General features: G+C 29.0%; 1 protein-coding gene across 1 annotated transcript in view; it reads right to left on the bottom strand.

The window, feature by feature from the left end:
• Positions 1 to 702: 702 nt before the first annotated feature.
• Positions 703 to 22,989, bottom strand: part of LOC107454682 (neurotrimin) — a 196,623-nt gene continuing 174,336 nt past the window's right edge. The window contains exons 7-9 of the mRNA XM_016071956.4: positions 9,348 to 9,464; positions 8,045 to 8,143; positions 703 to 3,646 (exon numbers count right to left, since the gene is read on the bottom strand). Coding sequence (XP_015927442.1) covers positions 3,540 to 3,646; positions 8,045 to 8,143; positions 9,348 to 9,464 — 323 coding nt within the window. The 3' untranslated portion in view covers positions 703 to 3,539. The remainder of the gene's footprint in view (positions 3,647 to 8,044; positions 8,144 to 9,347; positions 9,465 to 22,989) is intronic.

Here is a 22,989-nt window from a genome sequence, read left to right as displayed (position 1 = left end):
ACAATACGCATATCATTAAATATCTTTGCCATCATGTAAAGATCATTCAAAACATAATGTTTTGTTTTCTCCGAAAACTGCGTTTTTTTAGTTAATTTATGGTAATTTTCAGATCGTTTAAACGGAACGTCAAATTGAAAAAAATGAGCTTTTTTGAAGTCTCCATCTTTTGATTTTAATGAAGGTTCTATAACGATAAAAGCTAATCTTGGTGAATGGTAGTCTGCAACCAGTCGCGATTGGTACGCAGAGTTTAAAATTGGAAATATCAAACTCAAAGATGATTCTCGTTCTGACCGGCTTGTTGAATTTTAGAACACCATAGGATTTCAACCAATGAGATGTTTGATATTTTGTCAGACGTTAAGAAGAAATCGTAAGAAAAGAAGAATCAGAATGCATTATTGCTTATTTAGATTCTAATTTTCATTGAAAAATAATCTTTGAAAAATTTAAAATAAGCGCAGACTAAGTTGTCATTTTATAAAAAAATGAGTAAAATCGAACCCTGAAGACATTAATGACAACCTCTTTTACAGCAATGGTAATTTCAAAGAGTTAATAGTAAATCCGTTATTCCGTAACTAGCGTGCTTAGCTAATATGAGATTCTAATATCCATGTATATAGTCAAATTCCGATAATTTCATTTAGATATTAGACATGGGGTATTTTTTTTTATTATACTTTTTATGTATTAAAGTTTTTCTGTTACAGATTATGATAGGCAACCTGTTTTTTACGTATAAAAGAAAAATCCTTCCTGACATTCCCGAATGCAAAATTTGTAAGTAAGATCATAAATTGCTGAGGTCTGGATACATAAAGGGTTTTATACTTTTGTCAGGGAAACTTTCTCTTTCTATGTTATGTTTTTCATCTATAAGATTGTTGTTCTTATTGATGAGTGGTTGTGGTTTCCAACATAGTTGCTCCTTATTTTAGGTATTTTTATCTATTAATAATTTCTAACCAATGAATACAGTTTTATATTGACCACACTTACACACTTATTGTTCTTTAAGTCAACATTATTTTTATTTTTGTCGTAGTTAAGGGAAAAATAAGGTTGAAATTAAGATATATTGTTGAGGTTATTTTTCGTACAAAGGAATTTTCTATCTCAGTTGTATTTTTTTAAGCTTGTTAACCCGCAAAAAAATCTTACTCTTTGTAAGGAAAAGAACTTCTGAGGAAGTAAATTCAATAAATTATAAATCACATACCAGTTTAAATTTTTACATATCAATTCAAAAGAAGCAAAATCTTTTCCATTAAAAAATTACGCAAATATATCTTATTGCACTTTTGTCTTAATCTACTTCTTATGGGTCTAGGTTTAATATCTGAATAGATTTCAAAAGCCTTTTGATTTTACTAGGATTATATTTTGCCAAAAAAATTAGTAAACATTAAATACAAATAAAATAATTTTTTTATAAGATTACAAAGTAAGTGTTTTAAGTTTCAACTATTGCCACTGCAAGCTGTACCACGAAAACAAATATATATGCCAGCAACTACTGCTTAACTAAATATATACAATATTACATTATGTAGAATATACAGCCAATAATAATATTTCTCTTTATGACGTATAACCCTGTAGGTTTAAGCACCAACATATGCGAGGTACGGATGATATTTGACATCCGTAAAAATGAAAGATATATTCAGAGGTAAGAAAATAATGTTGTATATTAAGTAATTATAACTGCAAACATATACATGATGCATCTCACAATTCGAATCTTATTTATTTGATAGCAAAACTAAATCACGACAAGTTTTCTTCTCTTTTTATAAATTTTAATTTTTTTATCAAGATTAATTCAAAAAACCAAATCTCTAAACCAATGTTATTCTTTTTCCTTTTTAGGAAAATCGATTTAATTCAGATTATTTCCATATTGATTTGTCAGGGAACATTATTCTTCTTTCCCTTATAACTGAAAACTTAACGTCTTCAAAACCCATTTATAAATCAATCCTACTTTTTTTTACTATCAAATCTATTAATATAGATTTTATTTTTTATTACATCCGTATTTTCATTTCTTTACGTTGTATTTATTTAATTTGGTATTACTTAATTTTTAATAGATTTCAATTGCATTGCACCGTGATAGTTAAGAAATTGCACTGGGAATTTGTTTGGAATTTTATACATTTTACTACGCATGTGTCGTATTTTTTGAGAGCTTACATAGATTCCATTTATCTTTGCAAGTTATTTAAGTCATTGATCAGTTGATTATCTATAGTAATGAGAAAGATGCTGTGCATTTCAAACGGTTGACACAAAAGTGTGTTTTTAGGTCAAATAGCAAAACAAACTGTCTTTATTTTTATCCTTTATTTCAGGCTATTGTACAATCACTTACACTGAAAAAATTCTAGATCGAATTACGGCACAAAGTGCCAGCACTCAGGAGACTTATCCATTTTACTGCAAAATATTTTTTTTTCTTTAAATTTTACGGAACGAAAAACGTAATTTTTACATTTATATTTATTATAAAATAGCTGAATGACTGTAATTAAATAAATGTTATTGTAAAAATTATAGTATAAAATTTAAATTATACTGTAAATTTGATGCTGCATTCTTGGTGCCAGTACTTTTTACCGGAACTTTTTATAATGTAGAAGGCTAATGAAAAGAAATACATTTTTACTTATAATTTTTTGTAGTTTGAATAACTTTCATCTTTTTTTTCAACTTTGCTGTCACTAAAACTACAACATTTGTAATTTCCGTTGCTGAATAAAAATAATATGAAATTAGAGTAGTGCTTTAAAAAAACAAATACAGTTTTTCACCTTATGTTTTTATTATAAAAGTATCATGCCTAAGAGGAAATGAAAAGTATCTGAAAATTATGAGAAATGGTGCAAAGGCTTTTTTTCCTAAATCAAATCAGCTATTTTTTTTAAAAAAATATATGATATTTTATCTCCTAACTATCAGTTATTCATTTTTGTTCGAAGTAAATACAGTAATGAAATGTAATGAGATTTATTTGGAATCATCCGTAATTATTTTATTGGCAGCGGTATTTTTCTAACTCTCATTTTCACCTCTGAATGTATCTTTAATTAAATTATAATTAAGACAAGATGGTAAACACAAATTGTTTCACGGGTGAAAGCTCAATAGAATGCCAGCAATTCCAAAATAATGAATTTAGTTTCTAGAGATATGTTGATAAGATTATAAATAGCTAAAAATCCAAGTCATCTACATATTGGATAAAAAAATCCTCTTAATTTAATTTCCTAATAACAACAGGCGAAAGAAATGTAGAAATAAAAATGTATGTATATATAGACACCATTTTTTATATGGATACATCACCACATTAGCGTTGATTATCTTGGAATAACTTGAAGCTGAAATTATGAACAAATTATTTAAGTTTTGGCTTGTGGTTTAGAAACTACCACTTTTTCGAAGATCAGTACAACCGCTTTCATTTACATTATTTTTGTGTACATATTTGCATGATCTCAGTTATCTCAGTTTTTTTCCTCAGATGATCATGAACGCGCATGAAAGCTTATCCATTGGCACATGATGAATAGTACATAGTATGGAATAGCAGCAATTAGCTTTTCAGCTCCTGATGCAGTTGATGGACCGGAACCTATATGGGTTTAAAAAGTAAAAATATAATAATATTACTAGTAAAGCAAAACTATTGGATTCTGCACACAACTAAAAAAATAATCAAAAATATGAATTTTGAGTTTTTGCTGCACTTTCCATAAATTATTCTAATAGCATTTGTTTTTAAAGCCTTTATTGATATTTTTGCATATCTTTACTTAATGTAACATTAGCTTCAACAGCTCTAATAAAATTAAAAAAGCGTTTACGTGCAATTTGTATTAACGAAATTATGCCCAGAGCTTATTATGCACATATCGTTATTAATAATAACTACATTAAAACTAAAATGATAAAATGCACTAAAATTTCATTTCTTTAAGCGTTTTTCCCGAAAAAAATCTGCCGAAGTATTTGAAGTAAGTATTTCAACGTAATAGTTCAAAAATAAGTAAACTAAAAAAGTTCTAGGAAGAATTAAAGAATTTTATTTTCTAGAAAATAATCCATGAATCAGAAAAAGTAAATTTTGTTGAAATAGATCCTAAAACCGATTCAAGCTTTTGTCAACAATTCTTTTGGCTTTTCCAAAGAATGCATATTCCCTTTTAGCATAGGATAAAGGTAGAAAAGGCATTAGTGTTAAAATTTTGATAACGTTAAGCCAAAAGGAACTTTACTTATAACAGTAAGGAGATTTTTTAATTTCAAGTTATATTCTATAGAATTCCGTATGTAAGATTTGCAGCAACCACGCCGGTGAAAAGGCACCAAACTTACGCTAGCAAACACAGAAGATTTTGCAAATACCTGAAAGAAAAGTCTCCTTATTTCTGTTCAATCATCATTACATTCGTCAAAAGTAATGGTATGGGTGGCTCTTTTCTAGAAAGGAATCATTGGGTCATCTTTCCTTAACCAAACAATAACTGCAACACTATATTTTGATGTTCTGCATGATTTTTTTTTCTGCCATACACAATGCGTTGGTGGATTCACATGGTTCATCGTGGTTTACGCAAGATGGTACTAGATCTCATCGAATGGTCACGATATTTGGATTCTTGGAAAATTATTTGGATGATCATGTCACTGTTCTATACTTCTAGAACCATACAAGAAAAGACATAGACTGGCATCCCTATTCCCAGGATTTTAACCCTTGTAATTTTTTTCTGTGTATACAAAACCAAAAACCCCAATCTTTTGAGGACATAGTACATAACGTTTGTAATACTAGTGAGTCAATTTCGACTGAGAAATTATCACGCGTATGTGCAAATTTTGTTATGAGAATACTTTATATTATTGCTGCAAAGTATTGCTGGATTGAAAGCATGGTTATTTGTTTTATGGCCACCAACGCCACCCTGTGGGAAAATTTAGAGCTATTTTAACACTTGGGGCAAATGTATACTAATGCATTTTTCAAATAGTATTACTCTTCTAATAACCATGAAGCAAGCGGAGCACTTTTGTCTTTTTCTTCATACGTTCATAAATTGTCATCCATTTTGTAGATACTCTGTAAATGTATTATAGATACGTGTATTTTTTTAAATTTTTGAATTTCGAAAAGGTTTAGTGAGGAAAAATAGCTTAAGGTAATAAGAATAGTTAAGATAAAGTAATAATTTATCTGTCTTCTATTTTTCCACTTTCCGTTCTATTATCATACTTAAAATAAAGGAAAATTAAAATAATAACGCCATTTTTAAAAAAAAAATAAAGTTCAAGTTCAGCAGAGTTCTGTTTTTTATGCATGTTTGATAGTTTGAATAACTAAAATAAAATAAATCCTGACCAATAATTTAATTTTATTTTACTTTAACTCAACATTTTAATAGAAAACGAAAGTTTACCAGTCTCTCGTAATAGTCACTGTGCATCACTTTCACTATGTATTAATTTTTGATACCATGCGTTATCCAAAGATATATACTGATTTTCAAATTCCTAAAGTTTTTAATATTCTAATTACAAGAATAAAATTTTCTGCATTTAAGCATTTCGAAATTCAAAAATTTATTCCATTTTCAACCCGCTAGCATAGGCGAACTGCGTCAGCAAATTAGTATTCCTAAGTTTATCTGAAATAACGTGTTTATTTTGATGGTACTTGTGATTTAAAATGATGTTTATTAAAAATTATATTAATTTAAAACAAAGGTATTCAGTACAAAATCATCTAAAATTTTGTACTGAAATGCTAAATTAATGGAGAAATAGTACTAATTTGTTTAGGAGAAACATAAAAAAGCACACTGTTATTAACGCCAATGATGCTTGATTATTATCGGTAATAGGTACTAATTGAAACAAGAAAATAAGTTACTCGCTGGAAAGAAAATCTAATGGTTTAATGGTTATTAATCATGTAGGAAAAAATTCCGTAAAATTTTTAGTGCCAATGATGCTCACTTAATTTTGGTAATAGTTACTAATTGAATGATTAAATGTAAAATATCATCATGCTATTAATAATTCTAATAATGTTTAATTACTTTTGGTTATAACTACTGCTATTATGGTAATTGGTGCGGATTTATAGGTACCAAAAATACAGATATGGGTTCAATGTATTATATATTAGTAAATTTGGTATTTTCTATTACTACCTCAATGCAGCTTAAGTATACTATTTAACGGAAGACAGAGATGATGAAGAATGAGAAGATAAAAAAAGAGATGATGAACAAAGACATGATAGACAAAGGGATAACGAAGAAAAAGGTTTCCAGGATCCCTCGGATAGATAAAGTGCGGTGAAATTCGTTTAACTTAGATAAATTTTGACTATCATGAGTTGGTTCCGAGCAGCATCCTGCCAAATGATACTCTAGATACTCTAGGCGGTAAATAATAATTTTGATGGATTGGACTGCTGGAAACAAGTTTGGCTTAACGTTATACTTTAAAGCCACCTGACAGGGCAAAATATAATAATAAATAAAATTGAAGAATTAATTTAGCTTTATCAATTGTGGTGGTATTATCCATTGTCAAAATGGGTCTTGTTTTGAGTTTGATGGCATCATTACACTTTTCAACTGTGTTCAAGAGTAACTGTAAACAGTGCGCATGCGTCGACATTGCATGCGTTGCTATGGTGACCGCTGCTGTTTGATAATATTTTTAGAATTCTTTTTTCACTTTTAATTTTGTTGTGCATTAAGTTGGTGAGTTTATTTTTGAGATATGGGAACATAGAAATCCATAAATACTACTTGAGTTGGGAATAAAAGAGAATTTCATCATTTGAACGATATTTTATTTTTTATTGTTTTAATTAAGAATCAGAAATTCTAACCTACAGTGCAAACTGGATCGTTTTCAATACTAATTCACGTGAATATCACAAAGAAGGAGGGTTCCAAACAGATTGGCACGTTAGAGTTGAAACAAGAAAAGAAAAAAAAGAAAAACAACGCCAAAGCCTAAACTTACTGAGGCTGAAAAAGATCAAGCCAAGGAACGTAAACGGGAAAAAAATTAGACAGCGACCATTTTGCCAATGCGTAACCTGCAATCGCTTTTCGGCGATCACATTTCTTTTCCCATATTATTATTAGTTGTCATACTATCTTATACTATTTTTATGTCTTTCTGTTTTCATGCTGAACAAGTAGTACTTTTCTGCTCATTGATTACAGTCGAATAATTTAAAGCCACCAGAAAAAGGCAAAATACAATAATAAATTTCAAAAAATATATTTCATTTAGCTTTACTAATGTTAATTTTTGCTTTTTTGCATAAGCTAGTAGTAATTTTCTGTTTATTGATTGTTTTCCTTTCTTATCCCTGTAAGAATAAAAAATTAAAAATCTTCGCTTAAAAATATTTTTATAAATTTAAATGTCTAGTATGTAGACTAAATGCAAGAACTTCTTAATGCTAATTTTTTCAAATGTTTAAAAAAAGTATATGTGAACTATAAAAAAAAATTTTTGAATAAGGATGTTTTAGCCAAAATATGACACCTCGTTATCTTTGTAAATACAGCAAAAATTGGAGTACTGATTTGATAATTCTTCGACTTGTATTAGGATCCAAGAAGGTCCATATTTCGATACAGTCATTGTTTCTTAAATAATATTTATACTTTTAAAATGATAACTATTTGAAAATTTTGAAATGGAAGTGTATCAATAGTACAAAAATAAATTCAGAAATCAACTTTTTTATATACTAGGCATTGCTGTTCTTACTTTCTTTATACCTAACAATGCAAGTGGAAATTGCAATTTTATTTTCTTTTTCCTTACAAAACACTTTTTCACACCATACATTATTCACTTCTCAATTTCTCTACCATCCTCTAAAAGTAAAGTTGTGCACATTTTTGAATGACGTTAACCTTTTTCCCGATAAAATTTTTTTATACTGCCGGGTGGATAAAAGATTTAAGAAAGGGATGCATAAAGTTTTTCTTACCTGGCTCCGTGTTAGAATTTGTTGAAGGAAAATAGTTCTCGCTTGAAAGGCTGCTTGCATTAAAACTGGGTGATGGACCGTATTGCATTTCTGTTGAGCCTGTAAATAATATTTTAAGATTTGTAGAGAATGGTTTTTGAGCAAGTTTATAATAGCATTTGAAATATAAGGGTGACATGAGATTTAGGCTTTTCTAATGTTAAATACAAACAAAAATATATATAGGGATTTTTTTAACGAGTTCTTTTTGTCGAAAATAAATGTAATCCCCATTTTTTGTAATCTAATGTACTAAATTTCTATGCTGAAATGATAAAAAATACAGACATCATCTAAGTTATCAAAATTTTTGAAACAGAAAGTTTGGAGCGAAAAATATATTGCACAATAACGGGTGGGTATTGTGGATGAGGCCATGCCTGCCATCCTAATTTAGAAATTTTTTTCCAAGATTTGTCTTCCTGATTGAGACGAGTCGAAAAGAATGAAATCAAACTCTAAAAATAATACAAAGCCGGACACGTTACTTTTTTCTTATATTTGGCTTACTATTACTCCACAACTTGAAAAGAATATATTTTATAAGTAAACAGGTTACTCCAACAATACAATGTCCAAAGAATGATTTCGAAGTTTACAATGGGCTAATAAAATGTACATAGAGATGCGCAGAAATGACATTACTTCAATCTTATTCTTTAGAATATATTTTGCAGCAATTATATTTCCCATTATATTGCATTTAAAAAAAATTAGAATACTTATTGCTTTTTTATACAGTTACTGAATATCTAGATTTTATGCTAACAAAATTTAGGATACAAAATTGGGATTAAAAAGCCTGTTTCTATCACTGTTGTTCAAACTTACAATAAAGAACTCCAGTGTTGTTAGCATTATGGTTAAAAAACTTTGTGAAGCTCATACTTTATGTACCCCAAATGCTGACTTTCAATGACAAAGCTTATATCAACTCAATGCAAACTTGTGAAAGACAAAATTTATTTACCTTCATTGCTAAATTATGAGGACAAATTTCACGCACCCTAATACCACGATATTGCTGCCAAGTCAGGCATTGTTAGAAACATGCTATTGAACGCATGGACGTCTTGTTTTGTTTCCTTTGGAATGTGTGGCAGGTAACCAAATGTGTGCTCGTTGTAACATGTAAGAAAATTTTATTGAGTGGATGTATTTTGTCATCTATCACTCGTCTTTGCAATAAAATAAACATTTCTTTGCTGTATGAATCGGTTTGGCTAACTTAGTGAATTATAATAAGTTTATATTATTCAATAACCTGTTTCTTCCGTCTTGGCCTGTGAATTCTGCGGGTGGCCGTTTCTGAGTTTTTCTGATTTCGGGCGCTGTGGCTCCGGTCCTTGTGAAGTAGAAGGAGAGGATGGAGGAGGTATTTCTGAAGAAAAAAATATATAATTTAGCTGAAAAATATTCAATGAATTTTAATAAATTTAAATTTTTTCTATTTTTTAATGCTTTATTAATCGACTTATTTATTTATTTATGATTTCTTTTATCTTTGATGCTGCGATAATATTAGCATCAAGAAGAATATTTCAATGCGTCATTATAAGTTATAGGATGCTTATGGGTGCTTTCACTAAAAATAAGAAAAATCTACAGCTTGGGTGAATTGACAAAGCTATGATTATCAGTATTATGTTGCCATTATGAATTATCATCTTTTTCATATGAACAAAAATCTTGGATATTTAAAAATTATAATTTTTTATGAAAAATTGACAGCCTTTGAGATTTTTTCCACTCAGAAAAATTCCTTAATATCAATGAAAAATTTACAATTTCTTCTTGTTTTATCAGTTCAAACAATGCAAAATTGCAGAAAACTTTTTTAATATTATACAAGAGTAGGCTATTAAAACTTAAAATTACAACTGTTCCTCATATTACAATCTTCCTCATATTTAATAATTGGAATTCCTCCTGATTCCCTCCAAAATTTGAGGGTCAGGAATCAAAATTTATCGAAAAAAGGAATGCATATTCAGGGAAAGGACGTTTTTATAACCCAATTTTCAATTGAAATTATCAACAGCTTAAATTAAGTCCTACGAATCTTTCGAACATCGCATCCTCGAAGGTTAGATCTTTGAACTATTAATATTGAGTCTTAGTTCGTGAAAACTTGATCATTAGATAAGAAGTTATTCAGTGCTTTCACATATTTTTAGCGTCATACATTTAATTAAGCTTTTCAAATCTTGCTTTTGCATTCTAAATTTCAAAATCTCAAATCCTTAAAATATATGAATAACAAATGCTCTATTTTTGAGTTTTGAAGTTTCAAGTTTTGTCTCATGTATTGCAGTATTTGCTTTAAGGTTTTTAAATAACACCTTAAAACAAATGTTTCAATCAAAAAATATAAACTTCTATTAAAAAAAATTCACAGTGTTTTTACTTTTCTTAATTCACTTTCAAATCTTGATCAAAATATTTTTTTCACATAAATTTTTTTAATATAATATAAAAATGCTATACTTCTGAACCATATTTTATGCATTGCTTGTATCTGTTTTAAGCCTCTGGTATACAAAAATTGTGATCAAGCGCTTAAATCAAGGACAGGAAATTTCAGTAAATCAAATGCAAATAATGTTCAGCATTACTAATTACTTATCCTATTTTTTTATTTAAAATTCTGAATCACCCATGCCTTATTTTTTTAAAAAAAAGTATAATTACTCTATTTTAGAATAATATTTCTATTATTGTGTTGTCGTCAATGTGTGAAATACTGGTATTCCATGGAATATAAAGGCATTTTATAGTGTACGTGGTGTTTTCATTGAAAATTTATATATACTTTACTTATACAGTACATATTATTCTATATTATTCCGAAGTATTATATAGAATGAAATATAACATTTATATAACAATATAACACAAAAGGTATTACAAAGATATTATTAAAATGACCCCCAATCCTCAAAATCCCATTAGTTATTGAGAAAAATGTTATATATATATATATATATCTATATATATATATCTATATATATATATATATATATATCTATATATATATCTATATATATCTATATATATATATATATATATATCTATATATATATCTATATATATCTATATATATATATATATCTATATATATCTATATATATCTATATATCTATATCTATATCTATATATATATATATATCTATATATATATATATATATATATATATATATATATATATCTATATATATCTATATATATCTATATATATATATATATATATATATCTATATATATCTATATATATATATATATATATATCTATATATATATATATATATATATATCTATATATATATATATATATATCTATATATATCTATATATATATATATATATATATCTATATATATATATATATATATATATATATATATATCTATATATATATATATATATATATATATATATATAGTGCAGTAAACAATTCAAAGAAAAACATTTATTTCTTTTTATGATCGATAAAATTTTATATTTTTGAGAAGAATCATCCCACATAGCTTTTTCTACGTTGTCTTATATAAATGCAACTTGCCTTTTCTTAAATACAAAGTCTATATTTTACGATAAATTGAAAAATACATCAATTTTAATAATATTTGAATTGATTTAATATTGCGTAAATAAATTATAGTTCTACAAGCAAGTTAAAGGAAACGCATATATATTTTCAGAATAACTATTTTCTGAAATGTGTGAAAATGATATGTGAAACTATTTTCACGTATTAGTATAATTTAAACAAACGCAAAAAAAAAACGATGTATAAAATAATTGAAATATTTTATAAATATGCATAAGAAAAGATGCTTTTCGAAAAGAAAAAAGTTATGAAAACATGAGAAAAACAAACCTGATAAAATAAAGAAATTCAACATAAATTCCAAATTACAAAACAATATTCCATTATAAAATGCGAGTTGATAAATACAGCAATATTCACGTAAATTATGCACTTCTTGAAGGATAGCCATACATCATAGTACTGGGATAACTAAAAATTCAATCTAAATGCAAATTATCTTTTGTTTACACGTATATAACAATTCACTTTCTCATTTGCCTCATTTAGTTATGAATTGAACTTCGTTATTCATTTACATAAATTCAAAGTCTTGCTGATCTTTCTTAATTTTCGAAAAAAATGTGATTCACAAGAGCTCTTAAAATATTTTAATCGGTTTTCAGTTACAAAATGTAACAGCTTTTAATTATAAAGGTGTTGCCATAGGTAATTTGGGAAAAGGCTCCAGAACCATGCAAATGGCGTTCAGTAATAATGTGTGTATGATGTTATCGTGATGCTTATTACTGAACTCGAAAAATGGTGAATAATTCACAATCTCCGATGTGATTAATATAACAAAGCACTTTATCATATAAACACTGTAGTTAAAGAAAAATGCCCAAATTTTAATAGTATTTGAATTGATTTAATGAAGCGTAAATAAATAAATCATTGTTTTATAAGTAAACAAAAGGAAAACGTCCTAGGTCCTTATGGAAAATAAAATGCGTGAAACTAACTATTATCACGTGCTAGTATAAATTAAACATATACAAAAAATAGCGATGTAAACAATAATTTAAATATTTTTTGAAAAATATGCTTAGTAAAAGATACTTTTGAAATTAGGAAAAAACGTTATAAAAATGTGAAAAAAACAAACCTGATAGAAGTAAGGTATGAACTTGAAAGATATTAGCCATATATCATATTACTTGGATAACTAAAAGCTCAATCTAAATGTAAATTATATTTTCTTTACTCGTACATAACAATCCACTTTCGTATGATTTACCTCATTTAGTTATGAATTGAACTTCCTTATCGGTTTGCATAATCTTGCTGATCTTTGGTAATATTGTAAAAAAATGGGATTCACAAAAGCTCTTAAAATATTTTAATTGGTTTTCATTTACGAAATGCAACAGCTTTTAATTACAAAGGTCTTAATGCCATAGATAATTTGAGAAATGTTCCTGTACCAAGCAAATGTCGTTTTGTAATATTGAGTATGATGTTATCTTGATGCTTATTACCGTTCACTAGAAAAATGGTAAATAATTCACAGTCTCCAATTTGATGAATATAGCGAAGCATCAATATTTTAATTTAAAGTTTTTTTTTTATTTATTTGGATAAGTTTGTAGGTAACAGTTAATCTACCTGAGGGTTGCCCAGAAGAGTGAGTTTTCAAATACTTTACTTTTTAAAAAAATAAAATTAGAGGACTGTAAAATAGTCGTAATAAAAAGGTAGGTAATGAACGGAGAAATCATAGAATATATCAAACAAATTATCAAAGGAGACTTGGCATATTTAGTTCGAAAATAAGCAAATTATTTAGTATTGCAATGCAAATTTAAAGCAAATTATGCAATATTGCAATCATTATCCCCAACTACACTTGTACCGTTACCCCTTTGGCTGTGATCTCAAAATTTAAATTTAGTAACGGTTACCCAGGTTATTTAGTAGACAAATATCTAATGAATTACAGAAAACTTTCAACATTTAAAACTCATTTTTATTGCACCTCTAAATCTTCAAAAACATAATTTCACACATTTCCAAATGCCAACATGGGAATAAACAATTATACATTAATTAAAACAAAAATGCAACCTTAAAACACTCAAGCATAACCTTCAACTTCTACAGTTCAAAAAAAAGACATTTATAAAATAAAAACTTCATTTAACATTTCTAAAAACCCAGACTTGGTTTATGATATCTATAAATTACACTTAAATGCTGATTGTTCTCCTACACAAAAAAAAAACAACATAACAGTTCAGAATTTTCGGTAAATGATTCCTCTAAAATGTTAACGAAATAAAATTTAAAGTTTTATAAGTACCCTACGGAATTTACTGCTTTCACTCTGGAACCGCCCACCGGAAATGTAGATGAACTCATGGACAAACTCCTTGGCTAGGATCTCGAAATTTCTCCAGCTATTCTAATTTCAAGCGACTTAGGCATGTAGAAGGGGGACACCGGACGTCCAGCATAGATTCCTTCGGACTTGGCCCATCGTCTCAAAGATATCGGCTTTTGGCTAATCCCGGTAGTCCTTCCCGCTAGAGACTTCAGTTTAGCTTTCCCTAAGGTTACGATCCACCATCTCCGAGATACTGTCACGAACCACTCCTTCAGCGGACAAACTCCGTATCCCCAGGATACTGCTCTGATTAACTGCTTACTACTGGTACTGCAACTGCTACTAGCCACATTCATCGCTTCTCTTTTATCCTCCCGTCAACAAGGCGAAAGAATCTAGACTGACCTGTTTACCACGTCCAGAGTCATCCCGCATCCGGCGGACGTCAGAACCAAAAAAAAAGATCCCTGAGAAAAACCGTCATAAATCCACCAATACCCTATACAAGTTATAATACCATCTTCAATAAATATTAATAAATTTAGTTACATAGATTTCACCCCAAAAATCCCTTTTTAAAAGACTAATTCAAAATTTCTAAAAAAAAATATTATTACGATTGAATTTGCATTTTATCATAGTGGTGCCATTTACAGAAAAATAACTTATCTTTAAAAGTATTGAAAAAAACCTATAATAAATTTCAATTTATTACAATACCATCGCCTCACTGAAAAAAAATTAAAATACTTTTAATTTTTTGAAACATTATAGCACTGTTGGTTAAAATGACCTGGAACCTTATCAAGAAAACTAAAGTACTGGTCTTACACAAAAAATTCCGTTTTTCCTTTTCTTTTAAGCTGTTTATAAATAATTCCTACTTAAAGCTCAAAATCTCCAAAAGCACCACGCGGCTTTAAACCTACTTTTAGATCTTTATCACTAAAATCAAATCTGACCCTAACAATGTGCACCTTGTAAGGAAACAGAAAAGAGGAATCAAATATGCGCCAAAGTAGTTTAAACTACACTTAACTTTAAAAAACATTATAACTCAGATTTACACTTAGCAATACCTTTTCCAGCGGCCCATAGGGGGTCAGGAAAAGATTGTACAGCATCGTTATCAATCTTCAACTTTCAAATTTTAAACATCTAAAGATTCATAATCTGCATTTTCAAAATAACATTAAAAAACAAAAATGGGACAAACCCAGTTTTGACTGATTACATACATCATTACAATTGCCGGTGGAGACCTACACTTCACACTTATGTACATAAAAGGACCGTGGTCCACCTGAAAACAAAAACAATCTCCACCGACCTACTGTATTCCGGCTTATGTAACCAAAATATGCACCGCCAGATATAAACTCCTCCTCCATATTTGGAGAACATTTGACATTCCACCCCAAAACATTTATAACCCAATTTAAAACAAGAAAAATTTAGTTGCACCCCCCTCTTACAAATTCTAATTTCTTATGACCCGTCCATTTACTCGTTGTCTTAAGTTATAACGAGGTTGCGGAAAAGGCACGAATTTACCTGTCTCATACAGTAGATTTTCTGGAGCAGGTGTTTCTACTCTTTCCCTATCTATACTGCCACTGATTTGGTCACCGAACCCACTATCTCTGGATCGCAAAATTTCCAATCTTTGCTCCGCCTTTGCCACATTCTCCACATGAACAACCCTAGTATAGCCAAAATTTTTTGTATGTTGGATTTTCAAAGTGACCGGAGATAAGACTTCAACCACCCTGAAAGGGCCCTCATTAAATTTAGCAAATTTCTTGCACTGGTTTTTCTTTAACACAGGATTGAACCAGTATACTTCATCCCCTGTTTGGAAATTATATTGTTTGACGTTTTTGTCTCTACGAGCTTTTCTATTTTCTGCAGAATATTCTAGATTTTCCCTCGCTGATGCCTAAGTACTATGCAATTTACCAAGTAAATCTTTGGCAAAGTCCTCAGCACCCGCGTAAGAGAAAGGTTCATGATTCCTAAGAAATTCCAGCTGCAAAGTTAATTTCCTACAATATGTTAACAGTGCCGGAGTACTTGCAACGTTAAAAGGGAAAAATTGCCAGGTATAAATACGCCCGTTTGACCATCCTGTGGCGAAAGCTTATCTTTAGGACACATATTCGGTTACAACTCAAATTTCACAAACACACTATTAATTGAATATATCCGAACTTGTTTACGTCTATTTCAAAAACTGGGAATATATAAATACACTCAAATATGATACAACTTTAAAACACATAAAAAGTCAAATGTTAGCATCTGGAAATGCAAAAGATTGCAGCACCCATTTAGGCCCTCTCTATTAAATTTGCCTATCCTGGTCACGGCACCAATTTGTACCGTTACCCCTTTGGCTGTGATCTCAAAATTTAAATTTAGTAACGGTTACCCAGGTTATTTAGTAGACAAATATCTAATGAATTACAGAAAACTTTCAACATTTAAAACTCATTTTTATTGCACCTCTAAATCTTCAAAAACATAATTTCACACATTTCCAAATGCCAACATGGGAATAAACAATTATACATTAATTAAAACAAAAATGCAACCTTAAAACACTCAAGCATAACCTTCAACTTCTACAGTTCAAAAAAAAGACATTGATAAAATAAAAACTTCATTTAACATTTCTAAAAACCCAGACTTGGTTTATGATATCTATAAATTACACTTAAATGCTGATTGTTCTCCTACACAAAAAAAAAAACAACATAACAGTTCAGAATTTTCGGTAAATGATTCCTCTAAAATGTTAACGAAATAAAATTTAAAGTTTTATAAGTACCCTACGGAATTTACTGCTTTCACTCTGGAACCGCCCACCGGAAATGTAGATGAACTCATGGACAAACTCCTTGGCTAGGATCTCGAAATTTCTCCAGCTATTCTAATTTCAAGCGACTTAGGCATGTAGAAGGGGGACACCGGACGTCCAGCATAGATTCCTTCGGACTTGGCCCATCGTCTCAAAGATATCGGCTTTTGGCTAATCCCGGTAGTCCTTCCCGCTAGAGACTTCAGTTTAGCTTTCCCTAAGGTTACGATCCACCATCTCCGAGATACTGTCACGAACCACTCCTTCAGCGGACAAACTCCGTATCCCCAGGATACTGCTCTGATTAACTGCTTACTACTGGTACTGCAACTGCTACTAGCCACATTCATCGCTTCTCTTTTATCCTCCCGTCAACAAGGCGAAAGAATCTAGACTGACCTGTTTACCACGTCCAGAGTCATCCCGCATCCGGCGGACGTCAGAACCAAAAAAAAAGATCCCTGAGAAAAACCGTCATAAATCCACCAATACCCTATACAAGTTATAATACCATCTTCAATAAATATTAATAAATTTAGTTACATAGATTTCACCCCAAAAATCCCTTTTTAAAAGACTAATTCAAAATTTCTAAAAAAAAATATTATTACGATTGAATTTGCATTTTATCATAGTGGTGCCATTTACAGAAAAATAACTTATCTTTAAAAGTATTGAAAAAAACCTATAATAAATTTCAATTTATTACACACTATTGAATATCGTTTTATGAAGCAAAGTATGCATTATTGCAATCACTAACTTCAACTATACTACTGAATATCGTCTCATAAAGCAAATTATGACATTTATAGACTCAATTACATGTTATAAAAATTAAACAAGAAAAAAATAATCAAATATTAAAACAAAGGAGAATTTAAAAAACTTAGATATTGATAAATAAGTTAGAAAAGTTTAGATCTTTTCATTCGGTAAAATATCTAAGCATAATATAAAACGTGGAAGTTCCCCTATTGAGTATTCCGGAAGAAATCATTCGTAATGCATACTATAGTAGTTCCTTCAAAATTGAAACTAGCATCTAGATCGTTGGTTAGATTGAGCACTTCTCTCACTTCCTATTTTCTCTACTCTTTTTAAACCTGAATTTAGACAATTGATAGATAGTGGTCTAGGACTGCTATTTCTTTCGCTGTGGGTATTTTCAAGAATCAATGATTTAAGAAAGGGGAAAGAAATTCTAAAATATTTGGACAAGGGTGTGGTTATTTCTATTGTCGCTTCTTTGAAATCGGCTTAAAAGTTTTCCCTTAGCTATCCCTATCATTACTTTTCTTCAACGCGAAATTTATATTGTGCAACTGCTATTATTTAAAAGACACACTGTGAAAAAATCTGGATCAAATTATGGGAAAAAGAACCAGAATTTAAGGTGCTGGTACTTATTATCGTGAAATCAATTTTTACCGGAACGTGATGCGGAAAAAAAATACTGATAATTCGTGAAGAAAGTAAAATTACCTAACCATTTTACATAAATAAATATTTCTGCAAAAATCACGAATTTTACCGAGTAGCTACCACATCGCTAAGCAACCACAGCGCCATCTGAACGGGCAGTAGATGCTCAGACAGAATGGAATTTCATTTTCCTCCTTCTTGTAATTATTCAAATTTATGTTTGTCCGTGTCCTATTTGTTACTAATAAAAATATTTGGCACTAAGCATTTCTTTATTTAAACCCCCGCGACAAAGCCATGGCCACAACCGTAATTATCCTCATCACGGTAAAATTTACGGTAAGGATGCGTCCAAAGATCCAATACTTTACACCGTAAAGAAATCTGGAATTTTTAAGGTACACTCAGCAATGAAGATAATATTTCAACGTTAACTCACTTAATGGTATTATTTAGAAGCCAGAATCAGTTTCTTTGGCAATTTAAATCCATTAAGTAAGATATTTATAAATTTATTTAACCTGCATATTAGAAGTGATTTTTAACGATTTAGAATGTTTCTTTTGCTCTTGTTCTTTAAATTCCTGCATGTATTGAAGTGAAGTTTGCTTAAGAGATAGTTATTTTTTTCATTGAGACTTATAAAAAATTAATTGCAGAGAAATATATTTTCAGGTAAATTTTTTACTTATAACATCTAGTTTAATGCAAGTTTCAGAGTTCATTACGCGTAAATAATATGTAGGGTGCTTAATAAGTCGTAGCAAAAATAAAGAAGCACAACAGGTATATGAAAAGAATCGAAAATTGTGAAGAAACTTGGTGATGCGAAACAACTGATAAAAGATGCTTCATATTATACGTAATATGCAAGAAAAACAATCAAAAATATTTCTGAAAACTTTATTTTCCCAAATGATAATATGATAATACTAATACTATTACATGACATGCTGAAAATATTTTAAAACGTTTGTATAGATTCTGGAGGGAATGGTGTATCTTCTCAATTATACAAAAGTAAATTTTGCCCCTTGACTCCTTGTAGCATTTTCTTTGTATGCTTTTGTTACCCTTTTATTTAGGTTGCGTTGCTTTAAAGCAATTTGTAGATATAGTGACCCATATATTATTTTTTAAAACAGCAACTTAAATTATTTTTAATTTTTTAATTTTTCCTCTTTCTTTTCCAATTTTCTTCCCTTTTTAAGATTAAGATAGAGATAATACTATTTCAAAATAATTCAAACTCATAAAAAAACATTAATACTCTCAATTATTTAAATAAAATGAGTTGCAGGAGTGCAACACAGTCCTAGCGTCTATCAAAAAGAGTTATTTATTCATAACATCCAATTTTATTTTATTCAGGTACAGTAAATAAAACAAATGGGAGACAAATTCCAAACATAATTTAAAATTTTGTAAAATTTTAATCGACATAATTACTCAAAGCTACACTATATTTATAGTAGCTTTTATAATTTAGGAATAAATAACTTAGAAAACCTGGTTATTTTAATGAAAGGGAAAAAATAAGAAAAGCATAAGACTAATAGTAATGGTCTAAATAAAATTTCAGCAGGGGAAATCGTGATTCTAAACTTGTTTTAATAAGTTTTAGTTACAAGCAAAATGTCACTCCATTGCTATCGTATGGTACTTTGAATTATGTTTTGTGAACATTAGATACCAAAAAATGATTAGAATTCAAGTAATGTTAAAAAATTAGAAAAAGTCACACAAAAGTTGTGCGCATTGCGGTTCAAAAGTTTGAAGCAATCAGACAAAAATTATATTTTTAACAAAAATTCTTCGGAAAACTGTAACATCCTACTTATTAATAATTGCCTTTTATAAATAATAAGTGGACTGTTTTCAATGGTATTTATAGATCAAGCGAATTGTTTGTTCACTGCTGTTTTCTTTAACAATTAAAAAATACTTTTTATGATATTTATTTTTCTTAAGTCTCCAACGATGCAAAACCTGGTGCAAAGAAAAATTCAAATTCAATTTCCATATGTTACTATTTTTAATAATCTAATGAGCAAAGTAAGCAATGACTATAAGCTTTGCGGCGTTTTGAAAATTGCAAAAGTATTTTTATATCTTCTTCTCATTATTTTGCTTATCGTATTTAGTTGATACATAAAATCAATTAAATTCTGCTACAGGTAATTCAACAAAAAATTCCATATGAATATTTTATTTAAAATTAATTTAAGTAAAGTAAATCATTGATATAGATATTTAGAGAGTAAAAGTAGCATCGAAACTTTTCTCCTGAATTTCAGATATATTTTTCTCTTTTATAGAAAAAAAAAGAAAGTTTTACAGTATAAGGGAAAATAAATAAAATTTCAAGCTTGATGTACGACTTTTATAAGAAAAACCCTACTATTAGATGAAACTCTGGACTTAGTCCAAAGAACCTCATAGGAATTCCTGATGGGGGGAAAGGGGGTGATGGTAGGCAAGGAGTGGGAAGAAAACAAACAAAATGAAGACGCAGGGCAAGGAATTTCATTCTTATTCTGTGTATGTGCCTCAATAAATGGCTCCCTTGCCAACTTTAAGTTCCTGTTTACCGAGTGGCTTGAGCAATTTTTCAGTGTCCGCAAAATGACAAACTTATACGATGGTAACAGGATACCATTTTGTCCAAATAATGGGAGAACTGATATTGGTATTATTTGGTGAGATGGCATACATATCCACGCAAATGGAAAAATATACTAGATCATTTTTGTAATACGTGCTTTTTATAGTTTGAGTGCCGTTTTGTAGGTAAATCGAAAAAGTAAATCATTTTCGTTTGGCTATTTCATTAAAACGGAAACAAAACAATAAAAAATTTGCACTATTTTGAACTAAAAACCAATTCCTTTCTTTGAAAAATGGGGAGATTTTTGAACTTACTATTTTGTCAAAATAATGGAAATATGTTGGTATTAATTGATGAGAGTATATATATAAACATGCAGAAGGAAAAATATATCAGAACATTTCCATAATCTATGCAATTCATAGTTTAAATGTTGTTTCATAAATCAGTGAAGTAAATATTTCCTAATGTTTAATCATTATGGTCATTAAAAGAAGGAAAACGAAAATATAAAAACATTGATTAATAATCTTACTCTTACCATAACTTTTTGGAAAAAAAAAACACTTTTTTAGAACTTTTTATTTTGCCAGATTAATGAAAATTTAAAATTTTCCATTTAAATAAATTTTAAATTTTCCATTTTCGCCTAACGTTAGGAACAAGGAATTAAAATTATTACAAAAATCAGAATTTTTGAAAACTTTTAGCATTGCCAAAAATCAGCCTTAAAGTCGGCAGTATAGGGGAAAAAAATTAATGCGCAGAAAGTTTAATTAATTTAATTGTTTACATTATAATTCTTAATTCGATAAATTATCAGTTTAAATTTTACCAGAATTCAAACTATCATTGAAATCTATGATTTTCAAATAAATATGTATCATAAAAAGATGTATCTTTTTTGCAATGTGAAAAATTTTAGTGAATTTTAATTATCATTTTTAAGTTGAAATGCCTTTTCTAAGATAAACGTAAAGAACTATCGTTAACGTGGCTTAATGGAAAATGTGTTATATCTTTTTCATCCATACGAGTTTCCTTTTTAAACTATACTATGTATGCATACTGTTTAGATCAAAATATGCATACTGTTTGTCTACCTATGCATATTGTTTGTCGAAATATGCATACTATTTGTCAAATCTATTCTAATCGTGTTGTGAAACAGTATGTATAACAACATAATGATGGGACGGTGATTGAATATTTTGTTTCATTGTGGAATACATATTTTCTATCTGCAAACATATTTTTAAACTAAATCTAGTAATCTCGTACGTAAAACGTATTTATTAACGTATGCAAATAAAGAACAAGGTTAGTTTTATTCCGTAATTTCTTATCTGTCTCTAATTTTTTTCCTTTAAATTTCAGTTCATTCCTTTTCAGCATTTTCATATAATATTTTTTTTCTTTTAGTAAATTTCTTTACTATCTTAAAATATTTTGAAACAACGCGTAATCTTGTACTATCACTATTAATGTTTGGGCAGAAATTTTAGTTAATATTTTATATCCTTCAAAGACGAATTCAGTACATTATTTGGATTATTCACCACACCTGTTTAAAACTTTAACATTAAATAGTAAAAACCTACGATAATAGTAATCAATTTCTTAGGGAAGGGGGGGGGGTGTAACATAAAAAGCTTCAGCAAATCTTTTTGTGTTATTTCATAATCTAAAATCTCCTTCTTAATTTATTATTTAAAACAAAACACTTTCTCACACTTTATTATTCATATCCTCCTTTTTAATCTAATTGAAGTATAAATTATTATTTTAAGTCTTCCCTTAAACCGAACTGTGAGAAACACATTTTTCCTCCCACGACCTATTTAATGGTCAAATTGTAATAACTCTGGTATCCCTTCTTCCCTAATACATGACATATTACGGGACTATTTTGCAAGATTTTCCATAATTTTTATTCGGGAGCACTTCGATTTTGCTTCACTTGGATATTCTTTCTCAAATTATAATTTGCTCTTTTTAAATCATGTACCAATCTGTTCTGCATACTGATATATATATATATTTATATATAGCTCTATGAATGTTGATAATTAGTCTGCGATTCTCTCAAAAACAACG

The sequence above is a fragment of the Parasteatoda tepidariorum genome, chromosome 8 (assembly GCF_982258835.1).
Source record: "Parasteatoda tepidariorum strain Cologne lab strain chromosome 8, Ptep-v5.0, whole genome shotgun sequence".
Lineage (NCBI taxonomy): Eukaryota > Metazoa > Arthropoda > Arachnida > Araneae > Theridiidae > Parasteatoda > Parasteatoda tepidariorum.
The sequence above is the reverse complement of the archived record's forward strand: the minus strand, read 5'-3'. Positions and strand labels throughout refer to the sequence as shown.